This window comes from Setaria italica, chromosome IV, assembly GCF_000263155.2.
Source record: "Setaria italica strain Yugu1 chromosome IV, Setaria_italica_v2.0, whole genome shotgun sequence".
NCBI classification, from domain to species: domain Eukaryota; kingdom Viridiplantae; phylum Streptophyta; class Magnoliopsida; order Poales; family Poaceae; genus Setaria; species Setaria italica.
Genome location: NC_028453.1, coordinates 39,715,277 through 39,737,743, shown reverse-complemented (window position 1 = coordinate 39,737,743; position 22,467 = coordinate 39,715,277). Strand labels below are relative to the sequence as shown.

Sequence of the window (22,467 nt, the reverse complement as noted above, 5' to 3'; positions counted from 1 at the left end):
CCCTCTGGCTTGTAGTGTGGAGTTGGTTGAGACGGGGTTTGGCAGCCACAAAAAAAAAAATCCTCCGCTAGGTTGCTGGTTGCAAGCGTCCAAGAAGCAGCAGGGGGGGCCTCAGCGTGAGCAGACTACTGAAGGAAGGCGGCGACCGGCCGGCAGGAAACGGAAAACCGCCATGGTTTTGGACCGGCCGCTGGTTTTTGGCTTGTCTTATGCTACAATATTTGCTTTGCTTTGCTCTCCTTTCCTCACAGCACACACGCACGGACTAGAAGTCTAGTAGATGAGCAGTGGAGGAGCTAGTAGAAGAGCATGAGGAGGAGGGCCGGGCGGGCCGAGTACTTTTTCGTGGTGTCGCGTCGGGAGCAGCGCCCGCTATCACAGATTCACAGGCCCAGATCCCCGCTGCAGCTTTTTCGCTATAAGCAAGATGAGGGACAGAGGGAGGCAACACACGCAGCTCTCTTGTCAAGGAGATCCTGTTATCGACATGATGCAAACACAATATGCAATGGATCCATTCAATAGGCAGATGGTTTTGCTAAAGACGATCATGCATTGCATACGTATGCGTGTTCAACTGTTGATATTTCCATTCACTACAAGGTAAGGTAGCATGTGAAAGATACGTCTACACCATATCCTACTACTCGGTACGTACATGCAAATACAAGGTGTACGGGCGGCTTGCAGCAGCGTACGTACCGACATTTTCATTCGAATGGTCCGGTCGATACGTGGCAGGGTACAAAGCCCTACTAGCTCTACTCGCTGTGCAGTTGCAGCAGGTTTAGGCTTCAACATGCTCTGTCCAGCTATATAGATTGGTATCTTTCTCTGTGCTGTCGTATTCCTGCCGTCGCGTATCGTCAGCAACGCATATGCACATGCACATATACATGTATACATGAACGATATCGATCCTTCCTGTAAATTAAAGAGAGCATGCAATGCAATTATATGATTGGTAGCAGTCGTCTCTTGTCTCATTTTTAGTAGAGCGTTACGTACAGAGATGCTAATTAGAATAATGTTGATAGCTAGAGGTAGGATGCAATGTAGACGATGCAGGGGTTGGCTAGCTGCATTGCAATGCAGGTACGTACGCCCGTGACGTGGTCATCGGCCGTCCTGTTGCATCTTGCACTGCATGCGATCCATCCATCATCCAACCATGACGGGTAGGAAAAAGTGCAAACGGGTACTCTTGCTCGTGTCGTAGTAAGGAAACATCTAGCGCCATTTCCGACGATCACTACACATGCATGAGAATAGAGATGCATGAGAGGATAGAGAGAGAGAGAAGGGTAGCGGCCGGGAAGGACAAGCGCATGGCGCCACGGCGAGCCTCGGGAAGTGCTCCCCTCCTGGTGATGCCACTGCTCTATCCTGCACGAGGCCGGCCCAGACAGAGGTGAGGTCGATCGATAGCCTTCGCGTCCCCTAGCACGTGGGGGCCCACAGCACAGTCTCGAGCACGGGCCGGCCGGCACACATCCTCTCGAAACAGATTATCGAGAGGAGGAGAGCAGGCGATCCATTTCGTCATTTCTTCACTGATGACAAGCTAAAAGCTAGCCGTGACGACCGTATGTATTGCCGTGCCATATGCATGCGTACATTGTATAGACCAGCTCGTGCCGTGGTACGTAACTACGTATAGAATACAGGTATGGCAGTACTAGTAATCCATTATTAGTACTCCTCACAAATGAATGGTTTGAGTGGAGCACGTTGGCTAAAATGCATGGAATAATCAACATCGTCACGTACAGATTACAGATGATGATGATGGCTGCAGGCACTACAGGTGGCACCGTACCGGACGTAGGGTTGTGGTTCTTTAGGAATGGCGCCGGTGGGTCTTTGTGCTCTACCACCGGTGCTTATGCAATAATCCTGCATATGCACAAGAGGAGGTGAGAGAGCTATAGAGACATCTGCCTGGCCCGGGACCAAAGCAAAGCAAAGCGGCGGCCAGCAAGAAATGAAAAAGAGCAACATGCATGCGGCAGCTGCGTGCCATATGCATCCATCCATTTCCCGATTGATCGACCCCACTGGATGAACAGAGCATGCATCGACTACATGCAGAATTTACCTGCACACCCCGTGACGCTAGAACCACTGGCATCATCGAGAGGACGATGGATGCATTGCATATTCGTTCGCATGGGAGAGGAGGAGAGCATCTAGCTGTGTGTACACGCATGCTATATGAACAACTACACTGCGGCTACCACGCACCTGTATAGGGCCGGCCGGTGGTGAATGATACACAAGATATGTTGCAGCAGTGCGTGCGTCCCAGTGCAAAGCCTGCCGCTGATGATTGATGCACAACATGCATGTCTCTGGCCGTCTCACGGCAATAAACCAGCAAAACGCGAGCTGATTATATATTACCAGCGTGATCGATCACACGGTTTAGCTAATCACGTGGTTAATTTGTCATCATGCAGGTGACATAACAACAACTGACGATGGACGAGCCGATAACTATTGCTAATAATAAGCAAGATCCGGATGCCCGGGCATGCATGCATTATCATCAGCCAGTAGCACGCCTGAAAAAAAGAAGAAGCTTGGGTTCCCAACAATAACTCGTCATCAATCAGTGATAGCTCTACCTGCGAACTGAACTGCATGCCATGATTATTCTTCAGTCTCGCGTCCGTCCGTCCGTCCGTCGTCCCAGGGCGAATATGCAGCAGGCTGAGATGATGATGAGATGGATGCCCGTCCGAATGGAGGCAGGCGCACACAGCAGAGATGCCATGCGATGCGATAGTAAGCTCGTGGTCTGAACGACGGCCCCAGATCATGCAGTGTTGTCAAGCGTTCCTCGTGGAACTGCTAGTTATCGTCGGTCGCAGCGAAGTCCCGTGACACACATCTCCCTGCTCCATCGATCCGCCTTCAGTACCACTGGTGGTCACTGCAAGCAACCAGCAGCAGCAGCAGTTCAATAATGGAGAAGAGGAGCGGAGCCGAGATCGGCTAGCCGCTCCGGAGCCGAGATCTATCTCCCTCCACATCTGAAGCTCAAACCATAGCAATAACATATATAGCAGCACAACAAGGAACCTCAAAGGAGCGCCTGCCTTTGCCTTGTGAGACCTCAGCTCAGCTCGAGAGCTCTCGGTAGCCAAGCCAGCAGCCAGAATGCCACGTACGGCCTCCCTCGACAGAATATATGCAAGCAGCGCGACAGGGGCCTAATGGGACACCGCCATTCCTCACCACTCACCACCTGCACAAGCATGTAACGCGATGCATCGTATGATACACTGGGTACAAGGAAGCCTCGCAGAAGAATCTGCCTCCTCTCTTTCGCCTGCTTTCTCAAATCTGCACGCCCCTTTACGCAAAAGCAAAATATTTTTGACAGCAGCTGCTGCTATAGTCAGTGGTACGTACGGCAACCTTTTCTTTGCATTGCATTGCTTCGCATCGAATCCAATCACCTCACCAAAAGGTAAAGTGGCGTCACTTAATGATGAGATACCTACGGAGCAAACCAACAACTCAACACGGCCTCTCTCTCTCAGCCCTCAGCTCAATCACCCACCACCATCTCCTTTTGCCCAGCCAGAATCCCCGCGGGGCGGAGCGGGGGGACACTACTAGCCTTTGCCGCACCTGCGCCTGGCAGAGCCAATAGCGAGCGAATTCACAGCATCCATCCGTCCAACAGCACAAAACCACACAGGCCAGGGCCAGGTGATGAGATGAGAGTGCAATCACAAGATCTCAAGATCATCACCCCTTCCCAGTGCTGCTGCTGCTGGGCTGCAGCCTTTTACAACACATGCTTCTGCTGCTCATCAGGATTCAGGACCCCTCCTCAGGCCTCGGCTGAGCTCCAGACTTGCAGTACCATCACCAGACACAATCATACCACCACAGGCAGCCCTTTTGTCTTCTCATGGAATCCAATCCTTCACCTTCACCTTCACATTTCACCACTTCACCGAACCACCAGTCCAGTCTACCAGTCCTAAGGTGAATATTCCGGGCCTTCTCGCCTTTCAAGGATTCGAATTATGGCCGCGTCAAATAATAGCCTGCCCGCCCACGTAGTAGCTGCTGTGCCCCATCATCCCAAACAGTACAAAGATGCCCAATGGAACAAGTCCCCAGTCATTCTTTAGAAGTTATCATTGCAAACCTACAAACATGTCCTCATACAATTTTTTTAAAAAAAATCCAGAGAGACAGCAAACAGTCCGCAAGTACAGCTACAACAATCTACCCAGAGTCACGGGAGGCAGGGCCACCACCATCACAACAGCAAGCCATGGCCATCCATCTTTGACATACGGTCTCCATTGTAATATGGAGTGCCAAAAACATTTTACCTATCATAGCCGCCTCCACCCGCACGGCGGCCACCACCGTAGCCTCTCTCTGGCATCCGATACGGCGAAATTGATCGCTCCCTTCTTGACCTGCCCCCACCATAAGGAGGCGGGGAGTACCCGCGCCCACCCCTGCTCTCATAGTAGTCTCGCGGGTCCCCCCTGTGCGGGGAGTAGTCCCTGTAGGGAGGGTAGTCTCGAGTATCCCTGTAGGAAGGGTAGTCCCGACTCTCCCTGTAGGAATACATGGGAGGTGGAGACCTGCGGTACCCATAGCCATTGCGGTAATCCTCATCACGACCGCCACCATAGCCTCGGCGGTATCCTCTCCCACGGTCTCTACGCTCATACCGGTGACCTGCCACCAAGATGTAGCATAAGTAGTAGGTAATGCAGGATATGTTTTATCCTAAAAGCAAGAAAAAAACATTTCAACTGAGCGGCCACTAAGTGATAAGACATGGCATCACAAAAGTGAAAGGGAAACGGACAAAAGGAATATTCTCAGAAGGATTTAAAAGGATGTTACCAAGATAGCTTCCAGGAGTCGGTGTCCTTGGCCGACCACGGCGCGACTGAAACAACAGAAAGAGCAAAGTTAGTCAGATTACAAGCAAGCAACAATAAGAATAAAAGTATCATTCTTGGATCATGTAGGTAATTACAAGTTTCTCTTACAATCCATGGATACACGCCCTGCAATAACGGACCAAGGGAGGAAATAATAACGAAGAGCCCAAACTCCAACTAGCAGACATCCAACGTTGCTATGCACATGGCACCGCACATGCTTGACTAATGAGTTGGCAATGCCCATTGATTAGTTGAAGGTGAACACTCAGGTTTAGTTGAAAAATTGCTACGTTTAGTTGTTGTGAATCTTGTGGTGCATAATAACTCTTTGGGCTGTCCACTGATGGAGCTGTATTTGCTAAAGTTGAAATTGATGAACTCAGAATCTTGATTGCTGCACATAGCTTGCACAGTATCTTCTGAATAATAGCCAAAAAAAACTTCCAGGTCAACACGCAGCACATATGTGGTCTCACTATTAGTATCAACAACCCTAGTGAAGGTAGATGCAATTACCTTTTCAACTGTAATGTTTCGACCTTCCATTACAGAATTGTTAAGATACTTGATGCAACGCTCAGCTTCTTCAACAGTGTCCATGGTGACAAAGGCGAATCCACGGGAAACACGTGTATGGGGTTCAAGAACAACATGGCAACCAACCACCTAGTCCACAAGAGATGTTATGATGTGATACTTCTGAGAGAAATTTGGCTAAACTTTGTATGAAGTCAACTAACCCGTCCTTCCTTCGAGAAATAATCTTTAATCTCCCTTTCAGTCACCCTAGAAGAGAGTCCAGTCACATATAGAGTATTTCCACGGTTAACAGCCTCCTCCTCCCTGCAAAACAGGAAATAATTAAGAATGTGGAGATAGCAGATGCAAAATTGTTAGCTAACATTAACTAAAGGGCATGGAAACTTAAGGTAGCTCATTGAGTAAAAACACTGTTTCCCCCTTCTCTTTTTTCCCACTGCATCTCTTCGTACTAGTTCATTAGTCTAAAACATTAAAATTAAATGCCATCCAAACTACTAAAACATAATTCGAGTAGCAAAATCTGTTGCGTACATCATTATCAATGAAAAGTTTCCTTGTCTGATTTCAACAACTACTACCATATGACATTGCATTTTTGTTATGCAATAGGATCCCATTTCTTCATACAAAAAAAAATAATCATTACAGATGAGACACATTGGTTGTTACAAGAACATACTTACCAAAGCAATGCATTTCTTTACATTCATTGTGTAGTTGTCATGCCACATATATTGTATATGACTTTCATGACAAATCTATTTGGTTCATTTGAACACTCTATACTTTAAATAACTCACTATACGGAACAACTATAATAATAGAAAGCATACTTTAGAATTTGTTTATTCTCACCACATTGAAACATGCTATTACTTTATGAACCTCACTTAGCTTCTAGCAATACAATTACCAATTATGGTGCACAAACATTCTAGATCTTGATGGAGCACATTGACACATGCCAGTTTTCAAATATTCTAGTGACAAAGGAAAATCATACAAAACTGATGGAGCACAGGTTCCATTAAGCAAAAAGAAAATAATGTATAGAAAACATTTTAAAGCACACAAAAAGAAGAATACTGAGCACCTTTCATGGCTTCTAGATCTTGACCTCGCCTGAGATCTAGGATCAGGCACGGGCGACCTAGACTGAGACCGAGCTGGCGACCGTGATCTTGACCTTGCTTTTGGGTGTCCCCTGCTGTAAGGAGAAGGGGACCTCGAGTACCTGAAAGTAAGAAATTGCCACTAGCACATATTAAACTTGTAGTTGCGATAAGGAGTTCTGGTAAGATGGCTAGGAATAACCAGTTTGAAACTCGAAATTAGCATGCAAAACACAGTAGATACATTTCAGAACTGAATTTAACTCTGGCAATAAACTCTCTAAGCATGGCAGTGACACAACACCATATTGGTTACTTTCAACTAAAAACACAGAAGAAGTATATTCCCATAGTGGTTTACCATAACTGTAAACCCACCATGTGGTGTTGCTAGAATTCCTCTAAACAATGAGTGAGTACAATGCATATAACTTAGATGGCAGTCACTTTGAGGAAGAGGTTTGTCACTTTGTCCTCAATTGTGTGCAATGGCATAAACCAACAACTTCTTTGGGAAACTGCTATGTGCAAGCCTGCTAGGAATTGCAATTGGTCGAGTGCGCTTACAAGAAACAGGTAGAATAAAAGTATAAGAAAAGGTATACAAGGAGAATCTTAGCACTTTTAAGTGTGCTCATGGAATGGATCGCCAAAAATAACCTGAGCTCATAAATACATTGAGACACATCTAGATAGACCCCCCAAAAAAAAACACCAATGAAATGTATTAACAATCTGTTCAAAGTTAGTATTAGACAATGCACACTTTGGATAGTAATAAGTAAGTTCTACCAGATTCAAACAAACGCCATCATTTCTGGTTAAAGGTTTAGGAGGTAAACATGCACACGACAGATTCAAATACACTGAGCTAACCTTAGTAAAAGGTGAACAACAATCTAAACTAGCATAGCCCTCAAAAAACATAAGAAGCAAGATGCAACCAATCTCAATATTTAACTCAAAGGTGACAAACAAACTACAGAAATCACAACAACGCCATCCCTCTGGCGTGTACTCCTACATACTTTACAGATCCTGAGTTTGCCAGTGGTGCCCCCAATGAAGCCAAAGGGCAGCCACGAAACTATTAAGATTCTAATCGGAAAAACCATAACACTAGAGCCAGATCAGGGGTGACCAACGCGCGAGGATTACAAAGGAAGCATATATACGAGAAGCAAAGCCGGCGTAGTTACCTCCTGCGCGGGGAATCGGCCTGCAAAGACAAAGGGGAAGCAACACCCGAAGCGTCAGTGCGGAGATCAATGGAATCCAGGGGGAGAAAAAAAATCGCAAACACGAATGGGACAACGACGGCGAGGAGGAGGAGGAGAGAATCACCATGATGCGAAGCGGGGATGGCGCCGCAGGCGGCGGCGGTGACCGACGCGGTGGAGCTCCCGGCCGTCGCGGGCTGGGGCTAGGGTTTGGATGCGCGTTCGCTTCTCCCCTTCCTCTCCCCCTTTCCGGCGTGCGCTCGAAATGGTTCCGCGTGGTATTTGTCGGGCAAAGACCGCAAGAAAGAGGTGGTGGTGGGCTTCCAGGTCAACGAGGCCCAGCCCAGTTAACACCGATGCGCGCGAGGAAAGGGACGCGGCAGTTTGAACCGTTCGCTTTGCGATGGACGGCCAGGATCTGTCACTCCACAAGTGGCCTGCTGCTCCTCCCCCTGCCTAGCAAAGTCGGCAGATCGACGGGGAAGGACGCAGGAGCCGAGAACGGAAACCCTCGTGAACGGCGGCGGCGGCGGCGGCGATGCCGCCGGAGAGGAAGAGGATGGCCGGGCTGTGGGAGCGCGAGGTAGGCGGCCTCCCTCCCAGGCACTTCGCCAACGCCGTCATGGCCTCCAAGGTTTTTCCCCCTCTCCCTCCTCTCTTATCACGTACTCTGATTATTAGCCCGCAATTCTGTTTGTACCAACCTTTGATCCGTGGATTCGAAAAATATTAGGGCATAGGGATGAGAAATTAGTGCATTTGATTCGGCTTCGCGTTGCTGCATCTATACTGTAAGCAGGGACGAAGCCACTAATTTTACTTGAGAGGGTCCAAAGAGCTAAAGTAAATAATAAATGGTGCTAAGTAATGGTTTTTGTCCTTTTTAGCTACTAGAAACATAAAAGGCTAATTAGTAGAATGGCACAGGCATGGGGGGAACCATGGCACCCCCATTGCCTCCGTCCCTGCATCTATGCGCTTGCTGAATTTCAGAGAGGATGAGAGCAGGTTTGTGACCAGTTTGGCTGTGTGCAGGACTTTGTGCAATCTCTCAGCATACAAAAGAGGCTACGGAAGCACAGGGGCTGTGTCAACACGATAAGCTTCAACTCAGATGGGAGATTCCTCCTCTCCGGGGCGGATGATCGGAACGTCGTGCTGTGGAATTGGGTGGAGGCGGCACCGACCTTCTCGTTCCACTCTGGACACAGCAACAACGTGCTCCACGCGCAGTTCATGCCCTTCTCGGATGACCGGAGCGTTGTCACGTGTGCTGCTGATGGTGAGGTATGCATACATTATGTTACCTTGGCAATGACAAGCTCGACGATCTTGATGTTTATCGTGCTTTTTTTGTCACTAAAGCACTTGTGCTATGTTCATCATTTATGAACCGAAACAGGTCAGGCATTCACAGATACGGGAAGGGGGTTGCGCAACTACAGACAAACTTGTTGAGTTAGATTTTGCGGTACACAGGCTGGCTGTTGAACCAGGAAGTCCGTACACATTCTACTGCTGCTGTGAAGATAGCTCTGTGTGGCTTGTATGTTGTTGAGTCCCTTTGCTTCTTCTTACCCCTACTGGATTCTTCTGTTGCTGACTTTGTTATCTCTCCAGTTTGACCTCAGGGGGAAAGATGCCGTGGAACTCTTTAGATGTAGGACTGCAGACCATTTCACTGCTGACGACATCGAACTCTTTGCTATTGCCATAGACCCAAGGAAGCCCTGTTGTTTTGCAGTTGCTGGATCAGATGAGTATGTAAGGATATATGATACCCGCAAGATTGGTCTTGATGGAAATTCTAATTCCGGTCTCGCAACTGAGCACTTCTGCCCTCCACATTTGATTGGTGAAAACAAAGATGGAATAACTGGTTTGGCTTACTCACAGACCAGCGAGCTATTAGCATCCTATAGTCATGACAATATCTACCTTTTCTCAAGAGAGCATGGTTTACACTTCAACAACATTGAGGTAGATGAACGACTCCTGATGGATGAAACTGGCCCCTTACCTTTTTGTAGAGATAAGCTGCCTATACCTAAGGCATTCAAGGGACACACGAACCAACACACCATTAAGGGGGTTAACTTCCTTGGGCCCAACTGTGATTATGTTACCTCTGGGTCAGACTGTGGCCGTATATTTATTTGGAGAAAGAAGGATGGGGAGCTGATCAGAGTGATGAACGGAGATAGACATATTGTGAACTGTGTCGAACAGCACCCTTCTGGAATTGTTGTTGCAAGCAGTGGCATTGATAATGATATTAAGATTTGGGAACCTGGTGAAGGTGAAACCCACTCCATTGCTACTGATGACAAGGTATGTACATTGTTGTACTTGGATCTCTAATCGTTCCCCTGCCTTGTTAGTTGTTATATTCTTTGTATGCACAACTGTCATAAATGTCGTATGTTCTTTGTTCGGAAAAAAAAAAGAAAAACTTGTCATAGATGTCGTACTGTCTTGGGCAGGCATGGCTAAATATTCACATAACAAATTAGTTTTGCTCGAGATCTGTTCAAAATGAAACTGGAGTGTCCCCACACTCAGACACAAACATGCTTCATCTTTACCCCCTTTTGTGTGTGTGTGTGTGTGTGTTGTGTGGGTGGGGAGTTCATTTGCATTGTGAATCTGAACTTCTGAAGTATCCAATGTGAGCTGGAAATTTTCACTGTAAAAGGAAAAGGGCTACAGAGGACCAGTTTCACGTTAGAAAGTAGATTGGGTTTACAATGATGTCTCTTTTTGTTGAAGTCACAATCGAACTACCAGAATCTAAAATATTATGAAAATCTGCATACATATCATCCATATAACTAAAAGATAGTAATCAAATTGTTGTTTAAGCTTTTTAATAGGACAGTTGTTTCAATGAAAAATGAAAAGGGTGTGCAATATAATTTCTCTTTGCCCGTGCAAACTTAACTTATTTTTATTTTGGCATTGTAGCAATGAGCGATCGCATGATCCTCCAAACAATGTTGCTTTCCTTTTTGGTCCATTATTTGACACTGATGGAGATATTGTTTGCTGCCCTACTTTCAAGTTTGAACAGAGTTGCAAAAATTCTGTGCTGTTTTATGAGTGATCTAGAATCTTGATATATTTGGAACTTACTTTTTGAAGGTCAAGGAAGATATGTGGCTCTCCACCAGCAGTGATTCTGATGGCTTAATTTACAACGGCGATTTTGATTATGTGATGGACTTGGATGATATCTATTTATATGGAAATGCTGATGGACATTCATCTAACGAAGATGAAGATGGATCATCAGAGGAAGATGACGATGGTGACATCAGTGCCGAAGAAGATGACGATGGTGACGATAGTGCTGAAGAAGGTGTTGATGGTGAAAACAGTGCCGGAGATATGAGTGATGGTTGACGACGACATAACAGGCAAGGAAGATTGCACTCAGCTATTAGTTCAAGAGCTGCTGATGCTGGTTTTAGTGTAGGTGATGATCTTGGGAGAATCCAGGCTTACAACGTGAGCTAGTTAGGATTCTCAGTAGTCTCTGCATTTCGCCTGCTAGGCTACTGTTTGTTGTTCCTTTTCACTCTTAGTCTTTCATTTTTCACCTGTATATATTTTCTTCAGAATTGGGATAGTCTAGCATCGTGGTGTAAATGTGTGTAAATGTCTCGTGAAAGCGATTATCCTTTATCCAGTGAGAGAACACATGCTAACAAGGCAGCCCTGGGCATCATGATACTTGATGTAACATTAGAGCCCCTTTGGAACGCACGATTCTAAAAGCGCAGGATAGGAAAAAAAGTTGTGATAGAATGCGCTAACATCTTGAATCCTATGGATCGAAGAAACACGAGAAACGGTAAGAATGGGTGTTTGGATGGAGCAATGGAAAAACACGGGAATTTGATGAGAGAATGATACGAAGGAAATTTTTCATGAGGTACCTCTTGGTAGAATTCCTTCAAAATCTATGGAACAAGCTGTTCTATAGGAATTTCAAAGGATCCGTAGGAGCTCTCTTTATATAGTTTTATGTAGCCTGTAGGATTCCAATCCTCCAAAATTCCTCCATTTTCCCTTTGTTCCAAAGGTTTCCTAAGTTTCCATCCTCTCATATAAAAGAGTTTGTGAAGAAGTGTTTGCCCTTGATAGATGCTCCATGGCTCCTTAGAATGCACACATTGAAATCAGCACGGCGTGCGAAAATTGTACTGAGTAGTATTAAGAAAACAATTCAATTCCTGAAATGATTTTCCTTGTTTAAAGCAACTTTTTTTTATCTACTAGTGTTGTGCTCAGTAGTACATAGTTTCTTTGATTCAAAATACTCGTAAAATACTTTATTTTAACCTTCTCATTTTCTTTCAAAATAGGAGTACATGTCATGATAGGAATATTAGACTTTTCCCCCCATTTCTTCCGTTCTCTCCTTGCTAAATAAATGCTATCATCCTCAAAAAATGAAATTAAAATAATTTATGAAGGGTAATAAGGTCATTTGATCCGCTCTCTTGATCTTCACTCACAACTTGTCATCAAGTTAAATAAAAGCAACAAAAACATTAATTCTATCTCTTTGCAAAAAATTATTGATTCTATCTATCTGTGTGTTTAGGCTGAATTATGTTTAATAAAAAGTAAAAAAAAAAACAAATTCCTGAAACCGACCAAGTGTGCAAGTGGGGGCCGACCTCCCTTAATCCTCACCGCTCCTTTAAAAAGAATTGAATTTCTCCTTGGAGGCTTCCAGCCCGAACAAGGAAAAAAAAATCTGACGCCTGCTGCACCGCACCTCGACCTCTCGCCGTCGCCGCCCATGGAGTCCGTCGCGGCCGCCGCGATCGCCACCACCTCCCGGTCTCTCCCGCTCCCCTTCTCCTCTACCCCGCTCCACCGCCGGTGCCGTCCCGTCTTCCTCCCCGTCGCCGCCTCCAAGCGTAAGCGCTCACCCCTTCCGATCCCTCCCCTCCCCTCCCCTCTCCTCCATGCGCGTCGTCTCATTTCGACCTCTCTAGTGGCGCAATCCTCATCCATGCACCATTTACAGGCCACAACGACGACGACAAGGAGGTTGCCAACGGCCCCGGGCGCGAGCCCACCAGCCTTGCGCCGTACGGGGGGCTCTCCATCTCGCCGCTCTCCAAGGTACGGACGCTACGCGGCGGTTGCCGGTTGACCCCGAAAACCCCGGTCCTTGGAGCAATCCGATAGCACCCTGGCCTGATTCGTTCGGTTTCATGCCGTTTCTGGACGTTTCGTGGGCATTTTTTTCTCTCTCGTCCTTTTGTAGCATTCGGATCGGCTTGCTTTCTACAACCAGATTCACGCGATCTCCTGCAATTTCTTGCTTTGATTCGGCTCCATGCCGTCCGCAGATGGTCGGATCAAAGCTGATTGATGCCGATGTCGGCTGACATGGTCCCCGTGTTGCATCTGCAGGACGCGGCCATGGGGCTGGTGGTGAGCGCTGCCACGGGGAGCGGCTGGACGACGGGATCAGGGATGGAGGGGCCGCCAGCGGCGAGCAGAGCCGGTGGGGCGGACAGGCCGGAGGTGTCGACGCTCCCTTGGTCGCTCTTCACAAAATCGCCGCGGCGGAGGATGCGGGTGGCCTTCACCTGCAATGTGTGCGGGCAGCGTACAACCAGGGCCATCAATCCTCATGCCTACACTGATGGAACTGTGTTTGTTCAGGTATGAATTCTGAGATTAGTGTAACCTGGTTCTGTGTACAATTTTCTAACCTGTGGTATGTTATTAGTTCATAGCATATTGTTTAGGTAGGCTTCTGAATATTGAAGAAATAATCAAAATTGAGCATCAGTACAGTTCGAATTTGAAAAACTCGGTTATCCTAGAGATGTCGATCACTTGGTATTGGATTAGATATGTAGTGTTCTGACCCATTTGTGAAAATCCAACCAAGTGAGGCCACTTGCTAGGTTAAGGCACTTACTGTTCTGATCCATTTTGGTCCTTATAAGAATTGACATGCAAAGCTTTTCCGTGTTCACGGAAAGAGAGTCAATACTCGATATTACGAGAAAAGAGAGGTTCTGTTGCTATAATCTGATGTAAGTTTTCTTGTGGTCTATACAGATATCGCGCTAGGTTGCAGTGTGCTTTAATTTGTTTAGTTTTGGACGTATCCATTTACTTAAATAATTTTAGTCCATTCCAATATCAACCGAGATGTCTATTAGCCATTTAGTCTCTGTATTACTATGTTGCTTCTATTGTTTTGCAAGCACAAACTTCCCCAGATTATGATTTGTCACTGTTCTCAGTTTGGTATGTGGTTATCTCTGTCCTTGCGTTTTTCTATTATTATCTTGATGAACTCTGAATTTTGATTTCTCACGTATAGTTATCTCCAAACTATGTGTGATTTCTGTAAGAAGTTTTTTTTTTCACATTTGGGTGTTTCCTTCCCCGGCACTTCATTTTCTATCTGGTTGTTTGCTTTCATGTTTATCCATATTTGCTGAATTTTGGTCTGTTATTGCAGTGCTGTGGTTGCAATATATTCCATAAGTTGGTCGACAATCTGAACCTGTTTCATGAGATGAAGTGCTATGTTAGTCCAGACTTCCGCTACGAAGGGGATGCTCCATTCAACTACCTTGACAATAACGAGGATGGCGATACTATCTTCCCTCTCTAAACCTTCTCCCTTGTGTTTCAGTGCATGATGATGCCGTTCTAATTTGCTCGTGTAGCTGTATGTAATAAGCAGATGTACCTTCCTGAACTTGTGATATTATACAGGTGTATGTATATAATTGTTTGTACTTAGTGCACACCTTGTGCTGCAAATTTTATACAGGTAGCAGATAATGGAATAGACACGGAAGTTTATGCATTTGGCCTTATGTTCTATGGTGTCTGAACATGATATATACGCCAGTGGTTTGTGGAGTACATTATTTTTTTCTGAAAAGGGTGGAGTACATTATTTTTATTTTATTTTTTTTGAAAAGGGTGGAGTACATTATTGGAGGCAGTTGTTTTCAGGCTCTGGTCTTGTCTCCTGTGCAATTCTGGGGACTGAGTGGTGCCTTCCAGGTGTTTGTGTTGAATTGGAACATCAGTCTAGCAGTTGTGCACACTGAAGGGTAAATTCTTGAAGGTTCAAACTCAACTCAAATTCACCCAAAAAGTTTTAGAATATTGTTCATTTCAAGATTCATGTAAAAGAAAAGAGGTGGTTTTGTTTGGTGTCTACGAAAAGAATCTACCATGCTCTAAACCCCCGCTTACAGTGAATGTACAACATATTTTCGGTTGAAACATGTGATGAATTTCGTCGGAATTTTTCAGGTTGTGATGAATTTCGTCGGAATTTTTCAGGTTGTGATGAATTTGATCAAGATTTTTGAAAATCTCTAGATTACAAGCCGTCTCAAAGGAACCTTGCTCTTTCTTCCTCGTCACAACTCACAACACTCCATCCCAGTGGGTTGGTTTGCGCGCACGCTCTCACTTCTCCTTCACTTGGCGAACAAGAGATCGATCCTGGCGTCACCCAAACCCTAAATCTCCCCCGCCTCGCCTTCACCTTCGCCTCGCACGGGAGCGGCGGCGGCGGCGGAGGAGGAGGAGGAGGAAGAGTAATGGCGAAGCGAAGCAGAGGTAGGCACTGAACCGACCCGACCCAGCCAATTTGGCGCAGCGATCGCTCTCCCTGTTCGGATCTGAGGGTTCGGTCGCAGGCGGCGGTGGCGCGGAGGCGGCGCTGAAGGCGGACTCGGCGGCGATGCGGCTGGTGTGGCGCAGGGGCGCCGTGCGGCTGGTGCTCGTGTCGGCCATTGCCTGGGCCATGCTCGTGCTCCTCGCCCTCGCCTTCCACCTCTGGTCCTGCAGCTCCTCGGTCGCATTCCTCTCAGGTAAGGCCAAGCCAGTCCCCCCGCGGCTTCCCTCGCTTCTCCTAGGGCATCGAGTTATCCATCGACCCATTGCGGTGCCCATAGCTGTTCCGGTAGCAGTGTTCTGTAGCTGCCAGCTTCGTGTTTGGAATGCACTTATGCCTTGAGCTTGATGATACAGCAGTGTAGCATCGTTATTTGTTTACGTTGGTTTGGAACTAACTCGAGTAGTGATCAGGATTTAGGACAACACGGTCGTTTTAATGTTCTTTTGTGATGCCGCCGACAATTAGTTCCTTTCACGTTCACTGAACAGTGGTGTCTTAAGTTTTTTTTGCTTCGGGAGTTACAGCTAATGTTCATGAACTGTTACTTGCTCATGGACACCATAATTATAGTTCTTCTAATACTCAAACCTCTAATATGATGCAGTTTCAATGCTACATCTTTTGAATATCTTTGTTAGACTACATACTCTCGAGTTAAATACATTCTAGTCTTCCATCATTATCGTGACATGGTTTCCTATGCCTTGCATCCCTGCAGCTCTTTGTAAAAAGGACAGTAAAGTCCTCAATGTGCTGGATTCAATGGGGCTCTCATCGAAACCACTCCACCGTAAGTCTTGTGCCTCAAAAAATTCTGACACTAAACTGTGACTGCTTCATAGCCTCACTTTTTACTTCAATCTACAGGCTGCCCAATACCTGTTGCAGATGATCCAAATGCTGTTGCCATTCCAAAGAGGACTCCCAACACAATCATAAAGAAATTATCATATATAACTATTGACAAACAGGATAAAGATCCTTCACCGCTGTTTGGAGGACGTCAAAACTGGAAACAGAGGGAGGAAAGCTTTAAACTGAATTCTACTATGAAGGTAGCCTTTTATTACATGTCTACACTGTATAAGCTTCCTTGTAAGCTTGGTTCTTAATTTATAAGCGTTAGTGTTTCATTTAAGTGGCAATAAGTGGCTAAGTGCATAATAGTGGAAAGATCAGCTGCATTCTCCTTTTACTCCGTAGATGAAGGCATTTGGCATTGAAGTATTTGCAGATTTTGTTGAATGCTAAATGAGCCAATCTTCAACTTAATATTTTCCAAGATCTGTTTGGTGGTCATTCATAAGTAGAATCTGCAATGAAGTTGGTATTTTGGTGGCGAGTTAGTGTAATTTTCAAGTGCTTGCCTGTTTGAGCATATAATTTAAAATATGACCTGCATTTTCATCATTCTTTCAAAAGAATAGTACACAGTTTCCCTCTTAATGATAGCTTATTACGACCTTGTCTTTTTTCCTCATCTTCTGAATCATCTGCTACATGTGTTTGGTTTGTGATGTATGCTCAGGTGCACTGTGGATTTATGAAAAATAGCGGTGCAGATATGGATAGTGTTGATGTCAAGTACATACAGAAATGCAAATTTGTTGTTGCCTCTGGTATTTTTGATGGTTATGACATTCCCCATCAGCCATCGAATATTAGTCGCCGGTCTCAGAAGTTGTTCTGCTTCCTGATGGTGGTAGATGAAGTATCTCTTGATTTTATTGAAAAGAACACCACTGTCAAAATTGACAGCAATGGAGGAAAGTGGGTTGGTATATGGCGACTTATAACGGTGCATCGCCTCCCATTTGATGAACCTAGAAGGAATGGAAAAATACCAAAGATTTTAACACACAGACTATTTCCTCAAGCTTGGTATAGCATTTGGATTGATGGGAAAATGGAGCTCATAGTTGATCCGCTGCTTATTCTCGAGAGGTCACCTTTCTAACTGGAACCTCAGACATGTCATATTGCTTGGTCAATGATATGAAATGGAAATTCTTTGCAGATATCTCTGGCGTGGAAAATACACTTTTGCGGTAGCTGTCCATAAGCATCATAGGAGCATCTATGAGGAGGGTGATGCAATAAAACGACGGAAGCGATATGCTCGTCCTTTGGTTGATCTTCAGATGAAGATGTACTATTATGAGGGGATGGAGCCGTGGAGCTCAAAGAAAAAGATGCCTAGCGGTGAGTGAAAAATCACATATGCCTACAAAATTCTATACATTTGTCTTGTAAGACAGCCTTGAAATGGCTCCTGTTGCTTAGGCTAAATTGTAGCAGTTTCTGACATAACTGGTTCGTTGTTCTACCACTTCAGTGCTGATAAGACCATTTATAACTTGCAGATGTGCCAGAGGGTGCGGTGCTGATCCGGGAGCACACGACAATGACCGATTTATTCAGCTGCCTCTGGTTCAACGAGGTCAATCTTTTCACACCACGTGATCAGATCAGCTTTGGCTACGTGGTGCATAGGCTTGGAGACTCTCTTAAGTTCTTTATGTTTCCCAACTGTGAGTACAATTCTCTGTTCATCTTGCACAAGCACACAAGAGAACACTCCTCGAAAGTTGAATGGGCCAAAACAATCGATGAGATTTTGAAGAAGGGACTGAAGGAGAGTAGAGGAGGATTAGGGCTGTGGACTCCATATCCTGCAGACCTCAGCTCCGTGGAACTCCCTGCTGTAAAAAGAATTTCACCGGCAGGCTAGGCTGGAAAAAAAATGTAGTCTTTGATTCTTTTGTGATTGTGCAAAGTAGAACACTGATTTTTCTTTTATCTTGTTTAAACAGATTTTAGATGAGATCCTGTAATTTTCTGTAGATTCTGTTGCGGCTGAAAATAGGGAGTACTGTAGGTTAATGCTTGGAGTTTTGTTGCTTCCAGTTCTGTGCAAAATCATACGATCACACTTGTAAAAGAAACGTGGAATGTAACCAATGGGATTCGTGTTCTGATGAAATCATACGACCAATCATCACTGCTTCATATTTCAATTGTGATTTAACACGGGCGCGATACAAATATTGCGTTGCAAATAAAAGAATCATGGTCCATCAGATCTGGAATGCTCTATGCAAAGGTAGAGATACCAAAAAAAAACACTTAGAAGATAAATAATAACACTTCAAAATCGCTGCAATGCATCATGTGCTTATAAATGAAATGTTTTTCTTCCTCATGATACAAACAATTCCTTCTGCATTCTATGATCTACCAAAGCTCCTACAAGGACCAACTTGATTGGAATACAAGAGCAGGTGTGCATCTCCTCCCATCCACATTGAACACGATACCAGGTTGCACAGCAGCCTTCTTGCCCAGATGCAAATTCAGAAAACCCTCCACCTGAAATCGTTGTGGTTTGGCTTCAGTCCCTCTCCGCAAGCTCAAACCCCATCCCAGGTCATCCTCCGGTGTATCTGATAGTGTGAGAGCCCATCTCAGTAACCGTGGGTTCGACTTCCTGTTGATCTCAATCCAAGCCCCGATTCTGGAGTCCTCGTCGATTTTCAGCTCAACATCAATGCAACCTCCAGCAGTTGGTTTCCTCTTCCGAGGAATTACACTTGGTCCATGCCAGGCAGCAGACAAGGTCAATTTTATGTCATCAGGCATTTGATATGAAAATTGCCCAAATTCTGTTAAAAATCTGCTAGCTTCACCAGCATTTAGTGGATTCCCAGCTACTGAAATCAGCTCAGCAAGAGAAACAGCAAAGTTCTTTGATCTTAGTATTAGGCCGCCAGCATATTTGTGACTTTTAATCAGCAAAGGTGGCCTCAACGAAGAACGCAAGCTGGCCAGCCAATGTTCCTGTCAAGCAAACTGTTACCTTATACATTAGCAGGCAAAAGGATAGCACTGAAGGCATCACTGCTTGTCTGAAGGAATTACCTCACGGAGATTTGGATCGGTTGAAAAGTCATCACACCTTGCTCCAACTGGTACAGCAGCAACAGACAATGAGTCATTGATATTTGACAAGTACATCACCTTTGACAATACAAGAGGGCTCCCAATATGATCATTTTCTTGAGACATGTATTTATGATCAGTGACGAGCTCTGCAAAGAGGGAATCCTTCTTCCGAACTGTGGTCTGAAACACAAACCGTGAACTAATACCAGACTCTGCTTCTGAGCTATCTCTTGACAGCGATCCAGCGACATTGATAACGCCCTTGACCTGAGTGCTTTCTTCTGCAAATGGACCAACTTTGGAAGCTTTGAACAAGGAAAGCACTCTTTCAACTTTCTCCTGTCTCTCCCTCAGCTGCATGATGTCATGGAATGCTTCTCGCTGCAAACGCTTCAAGATGTCTACCTGAAGTAAAGGAAGAATGGAAGGCATATGAATCAGAGGTTCCAAACAACATGCCAGTCAAAAACAAAAGCAGAAGCCCACAATTGAACACCGATGTTCACCCATGACCCTAAAGCTGGCAAATGAATGACAGAATTAGAACATGTACTACGACAGCATGGGAAGAGAAGTGCGGACGCTTCTTGCCTTCTTTTTACCGAAACAGTACTGTAACTGAGGCACTTCATGTTGCAAATATATTCGAGGAATTAGAATGCCACAATTGTTTATTCCAGCAAACACTCGTATTGTGTGTCCTTGTGGAACTACTGGAGCAAATCGACTATGAAGAGGAAATTTGAGAGAACTTCAGATTGAAGAAAACATGAGTTGACAACAAAAACAATTTGTATCACAGGTCACCTAGGGCAGTGGTGCAGCCTCATTGTTAAGGGGAGTGCAATTATAATCCAGAACTCGATTAAACTACGCCTACAACGTATGGATCCCTTTCAGATAGCAAGCCTACAACACAACAGCCGAGCTGGCGCAGTTCATGGACCATGATTGCGCTCCTAATTTCTCTGGCAAAAGAAGCCCCCAAAACGTAACAACAGGACTCATGAAGCACACAAATTTCTCACTAAGCTTCCACAAAACCCTACATCAGTTTAAAAGGGGAAGTTTGGGCTTATCCTTTGCAGATGCACTCGTGATTAAACCCGCCGGCATCCTCATCCCCGGCAACGCAAAGACGGGGCAGTGCCCTACCGCTACGACGTCGATTTGAACTGCGTAAGGAGAAGGGGGCGCGTTCGCTTACGGGGTTGGGGTTCGGATGCGGCGGCGGGGGCTGCTGCGGCTGCGGCTGCTGCTGAGGGCGGCGGAAGGAGAGGAAGAAGCGCTTGGCGGAGTCGGCCATGCCGGCGGCCCGGTCCACCGCGCACGCCCACGCCGCCTCCATCCTCTCTCCCCCTTCCCCCTGGGTGATCCCACGCTTCCCTTGGCTCCGCGGCAACACTGCAGAGAGAAAAAAGAGATGGATGCTTCGAGGCGGAGGAATGGTAGCGGCAGCCGGGGAGAACGGAGATGGCTCTGGAATCTGGATGGAATTCGAAATCCCCTCCCGCCGGAGGACTCTCAGCCGTCGGATCCGCTTTAATATCCGTGTTCGCTTCCGATGCGCCTATGCGAGTGCGAGAGCAGCAGCAGGGGAAGAAACTGAGACGGATTCAAATTACTTGAGATTCGAGATGAAATTCGAATTCACTCTGACGTATAGAAACTGCAAATGACGAGAACGCCGATAAGACAACCGTACGGATTGCAAACGGCAAACTGCACGTAAAGCAGTACTACCAAATTAAATCACATTCCATCAGACGGCATACCAATTAACACTACACAGATTTCTCAAGTAACAGCAGCAAAGTTGACGACGACGGTATAAACACTCTTATTCATCCCTTGCTCACTTCACGACATAACTGTACTAAATTTGCAAAGGATTCAATCCATTCATATACAGAACGCTGCAATGGACTCCATGAAGAGTAGACACGGCGGATCGCTGAGTTGGACAGCAAGCGCGATTGAACAAGACTTTACGTTCGTGAATCTGAGAAGACGCTCCCGCATGACGGCTGAACTCAACGGGCGCTGACAAGGAAAGGATGCTGACACACGCCGCACTCGATCGTCTCTGAACCAGAAGTTGGAACTTGGACCTGAAGCAAGGTAAATTTGTCGTGCCATGTTCAGATGTCGAATCTCAAACGGGCACTAGGCAAATCTTAAAAGAATTGCCACAACAATAGACCTGAAGGTGGACAGTGCAGATAGGGCATGCGACCTCCCGCATTCGCTTGCCAGAAGCATCCGAAGACCTTGTTCCTGTCAAGGGATACAACATTATACACTGTAATCACCACAACGGAGGGCAAATCTGGTATGCTTTACAGAGATGAATCCACTCACCTGAAGACGACCTTTTATTTATATCCATGGCTTCCTGTTGAAACCACAGATTATCCTCAGTCAGCGTATTTGTTTCAAATTTGAAAGTTAGATATGTATCTACTGTTGTTCACCATTTGACAAACAAGTGGGTGATGTCTGCCTCCACTTGTCACTTACAATGGTACAATAGGCTAAAAGAATTTTCCACACAGCTGGTGGAGCATTTTCATTTTTATACATTAGCACCCCAGGGTAAATCTGGTCTCATGCATGTCACAACCAAAGTAAAATATTATCCATTGAAAGTGAACTAGAAAGCTCTATTGGTTCAGTAGAACTGTACAAGATAGCAAGGCTCAAAAGAAATGGAGGAGCTAACAAACATACCTGAAGTTTTTTGGCAAGATCCTCATGGCTGTGACAATTGGTCGATTTGCTGCTTCCCTTGCATTGGCAAGTCTTTGTGTTACTTCAGCCTATAAAAACAGGAAGGCATGACATGAAATTAGTATGGATCATTAGGAACTGTAAGTTCAGGTAGCCCACAGGGCCACTCCAAATAGGCCTGTTAAACATTAGACACTGTTGACAAAACTAGAGTTTGTATTGGCTAAAACGAAATCCATCTTTTAGACAAGAAAAATAACATTATTTGTGTAAACTAACTCCCCCCCCCCCCCACCCCCCCC

General features: G+C 45.6%; 4 protein-coding genes and 1 pseudogene across 4 annotated transcripts; 3 read left to right on the top strand and 2 right to left on the bottom strand.

Moving 5' to 3' along the window:
- Positions 1-4,124: 4,124 nt before the first annotated feature.
- Positions 4,125-8,086, bottom strand: LOC101769484 (serine/arginine-rich splicing factor SR45a). Its single transcript, XM_004966428.3, has 7 exons — positions 7,931-8,086; positions 7,786-7,805; positions 6,568-6,708; positions 5,672-5,774; positions 5,448-5,597; positions 4,888-4,933; positions 4,125-4,716 (listed from the first exon to the last, which is right to left on the bottom strand). The coding sequence occupies exons 1-7, from the start codon at positions 7,931-7,933 to the stop codon at positions 4,355-4,357; spliced, it is 825 nt and encodes a 274-aa protein (XP_004966485.1). The 5' UTR covers positions 7,934-8,086; the 3' UTR covers positions 4,125-4,354.
- A 187-nt stretch (positions 8,087-8,273) lies between these two features.
- Positions 8,274-11,548, top strand: LOC101769076 (DDB1- and CUL4-associated factor 8). Its single transcript, XM_004966427.4, has 5 exons — positions 8,274-8,440; positions 8,842-9,093; positions 9,209-9,352; positions 9,427-10,137; positions 10,948-11,548. The coding sequence occupies exons 1-5, from the start codon at positions 8,345-8,347 to the stop codon at positions 11,206-11,208; spliced, it is 1,464 nt and encodes a 487-aa protein (XP_004966484.1). The 5' UTR covers positions 8,274-8,344; the 3' UTR covers positions 11,209-11,548.
- A 983-nt stretch (positions 11,549-12,531) lies between these two features.
- LOC101768670 lies at positions 12,532-14,672 on the top strand. The gene is made up of 4 exons (XM_004966426.3): positions 12,532-12,737; positions 12,848-12,945; positions 13,240-13,494; positions 14,309-14,672. Exons 1-4 carry the CDS (start codon positions 12,617-12,619, stop codon positions 14,462-14,464), a joined length of 630 nt encoding a protein of 209 aa, XP_004966483.1. The 5' UTR covers positions 12,532-12,616; the 3' UTR covers positions 14,465-14,672.
- A 548-nt stretch (positions 14,673-15,220) lies between these two features.
- LOC101767861 lies at positions 15,221-18,510 on the top strand. The gene is made up of 7 exons (XM_004966424.2): positions 15,221-15,432; positions 15,513-15,686; positions 16,212-16,283; positions 16,361-16,548; positions 17,022-17,437; positions 17,511-17,695; positions 17,857-18,510. The coding sequence occupies exons 1-7, from the start codon at positions 15,414-15,416 to the stop codon at positions 18,222-18,224; spliced, it is 1,422 nt and encodes a 473-aa protein (XP_004966481.1). The 5' UTR covers positions 15,221-15,413; the 3' UTR covers positions 18,225-18,510.
- A 117-nt stretch (positions 18,511-18,627) lies between these two features.
- The window catches only part of LOC101785520, a 6,788-nt pseudogene continuing 2,948 nt past the window's right edge, over positions 18,628-22,467 (bottom strand).